At 35.9% G+C, this 2127-nt stretch overlaps 1 protein-coding gene across 1 annotated transcript in view; it reads right to left on the reverse strand.

Moving 5' to 3' along the window:
- Positions 1 to 2127, reverse strand: part of LOC119586170 (isoleucine--tRNA ligase, cytoplasmic-like) — a 9035-nt gene that overhangs the window by 4159 nt on the left and 2749 nt on the right. Inside the window, exons 4-8 of the mRNA XM_037934869.1 lie at positions 1837 to 1987; positions 1349 to 1537; positions 966 to 1099; positions 693 to 842; positions 145 to 581 (exon numbers count right to left, since the gene is read on the reverse strand). Coding sequence (XP_037790797.1) covers positions 145 to 581; positions 693 to 842; positions 966 to 1099; positions 1349 to 1537; positions 1837 to 1987 — 1061 coding nt within the window. The remainder of the gene's footprint in view (positions 1 to 144; positions 582 to 692; positions 843 to 965; positions 1100 to 1348; positions 1538 to 1836; positions 1988 to 2127) is intronic.

Consider the following 2127-nt stretch of genomic DNA (forward strand, 5'->3'; position numbering starts at 1 on the left):
TCCTCAGCATCAAAAAACATTATGCATAAATATAAAATTTACTCAATCTCTATGTTTAAAACATATGAAATACTTACAATAAACCTTAAATTGTACACAAGCACCCTAATGCATAGCAATTGTCATCAGAGTAACCTTTCTTACCTTTTATCTTTGACAAAACTAGGAACCCAGTAAGTTTTGTCATTGGATGCTAGGAGTTTCTCTTGCATCTGCTCCACTCTGATGAACCACGATGGCACAGCACGATAGATGAGAGGGGTGTCTGACCTCCAGCAGAATGGGTAACTGTGGTTGACACTCTCTGCCTTCACCAGCCTTCCTCTGGACCGGAGAAGCTTGATGATGTCAGGGTCTGCTTGCTTCACATGGACACCAGTGAAGTCAGTGACAGGGAGGACGAAGCGACCAGCATCATCCACAGGACAGATGGGAGCCTCATCTCTGCTAATAATGTTGTAGCCCAGACAGACACGGAAATCGTCCTCACCAAAGTAGGGAGCTTGGTGGACAATACCAGTACCCGACTCTGAGGTTACATAGCCATCACACAAGACCTTAAAGGCGCCATTGGCTTCTTTCTGGAAGGTAATCATTCACCATACGATAAATAAGCCAATATCCTAAATATATAAAGTTAATAACAAACTGGGCAAACACTTATAGTACATTTTTCTCCATTTTGTTTTTACCCTTTTAAAGTAATCGAAGAGAGGCTCATAGCGGATTCCTTCCAGTTCCTTTCCCTTGAACTTTGATAAAACTTCATACTCGGTTTCATTCTTGAATATTTGACAAAGGCGAGCTTCCATCAAGATGTATTTCCCAGTTCGCTCCTTGGTCTGCAAAAGAGAAATTATATTACAATCCTAATGATATAATATACTTCTGAAACCTTTGTGCTTTGTGTCATACATTCACATAGATTTTACCACATCTCTATATATACTTAAATCTCAACTTACCTTGCCCTGGACCTTAACGTAGTCCATTTCTGGATTCACACACAGTGCCAGATTTGACGGCAGGGTCCAAGGAGTTGTGGTCCAAGCTACTAGAAGGACGTCCTTCTCATTAACAATTGGAAAATTGACAACAACTGTGGGAAAATAAAATAAGTTTAGTTCATTTTCTATAATACAATATTTATAAAAAAGTGCTTGATGATGTCCATTTCAAATGTGTCACATTAATATATCATTGATGTATAATGGAAAATGAATATGAAAAGCACTATTCAACACTTCAGAAATATTCTTAAAAGTGACTTTAGTCCTCCAATACTATATGCTTACAATTTAGATAAGATGGAAGTCAAGATAAACAATGATCACAATAAAACCCCTACCTGATGGATCTTGTGTGTCTTTGTAGTTCTGACCCGCCTCGAAGTTGGACAAGGGTGTTGAGCAAGCAGTCGAGAATGGCATCACCTTGAAGCCACGATAAACCAGCCCCTTTTGGTACAGCTGTGAGAAGATCCACCAGATGCTCTCCATATACCAAGGGTACAAGGTCTTGTAATCATTCTTGAAATCTGGAATCAAATAATCCCTTTGTAAGAAATTTTAATCAGAAAGTAAAGTAGATAAAAATTAAATTCCTTAATGCTTCACTATTTAGTTCTCTGTGAACCTGCTAAATGTCATTTACTTTAAAAGATATAAAAAATATTCCAATAATTTAAATAATGAAAAATAAGAAAACAATACTAGTTATGCAATTAAGCACAACTATGAAAACTAATTCTTAAAATAAACACCAGTGACTGTATGTGTTAATTTATACATATCGTTATATTCCAGTGTAACAATGAAACCAATGGAACTACTTTACCAATCCAACGTCCCATCCTGGAAATAATCTCCTCCCAATCTTTTGCATATCTTGTGACAATACTACGACACAGTTCATTATATTTCTTGATGCCAATTTTCTGTACATCCTCAGGTCCATTGATGTTATGAGTTTTGTCAATTTCATATTCCTTTTTAGAAGAGAAAAAAAGATAATTTGAGACATTTTTTTTTCCTCAGAAACACTATTTTCTATTAAACTAATATTCCAATAACTATTAATGAGAATTTAAAAAAAATACTATTTGCATTTTAGAAGTGAACTGTTGAT

The sequence above is a fragment of the Penaeus monodon genome, chromosome 21, assembly GCF_015228065.2.
Source record: "Penaeus monodon isolate SGIC_2016 chromosome 21, NSTDA_Pmon_1, whole genome shotgun sequence".
In the NCBI taxonomy this organism is placed as follows: Eukaryota; Metazoa; Arthropoda; class Malacostraca; order Decapoda; family Penaeidae; genus Penaeus; species Penaeus monodon.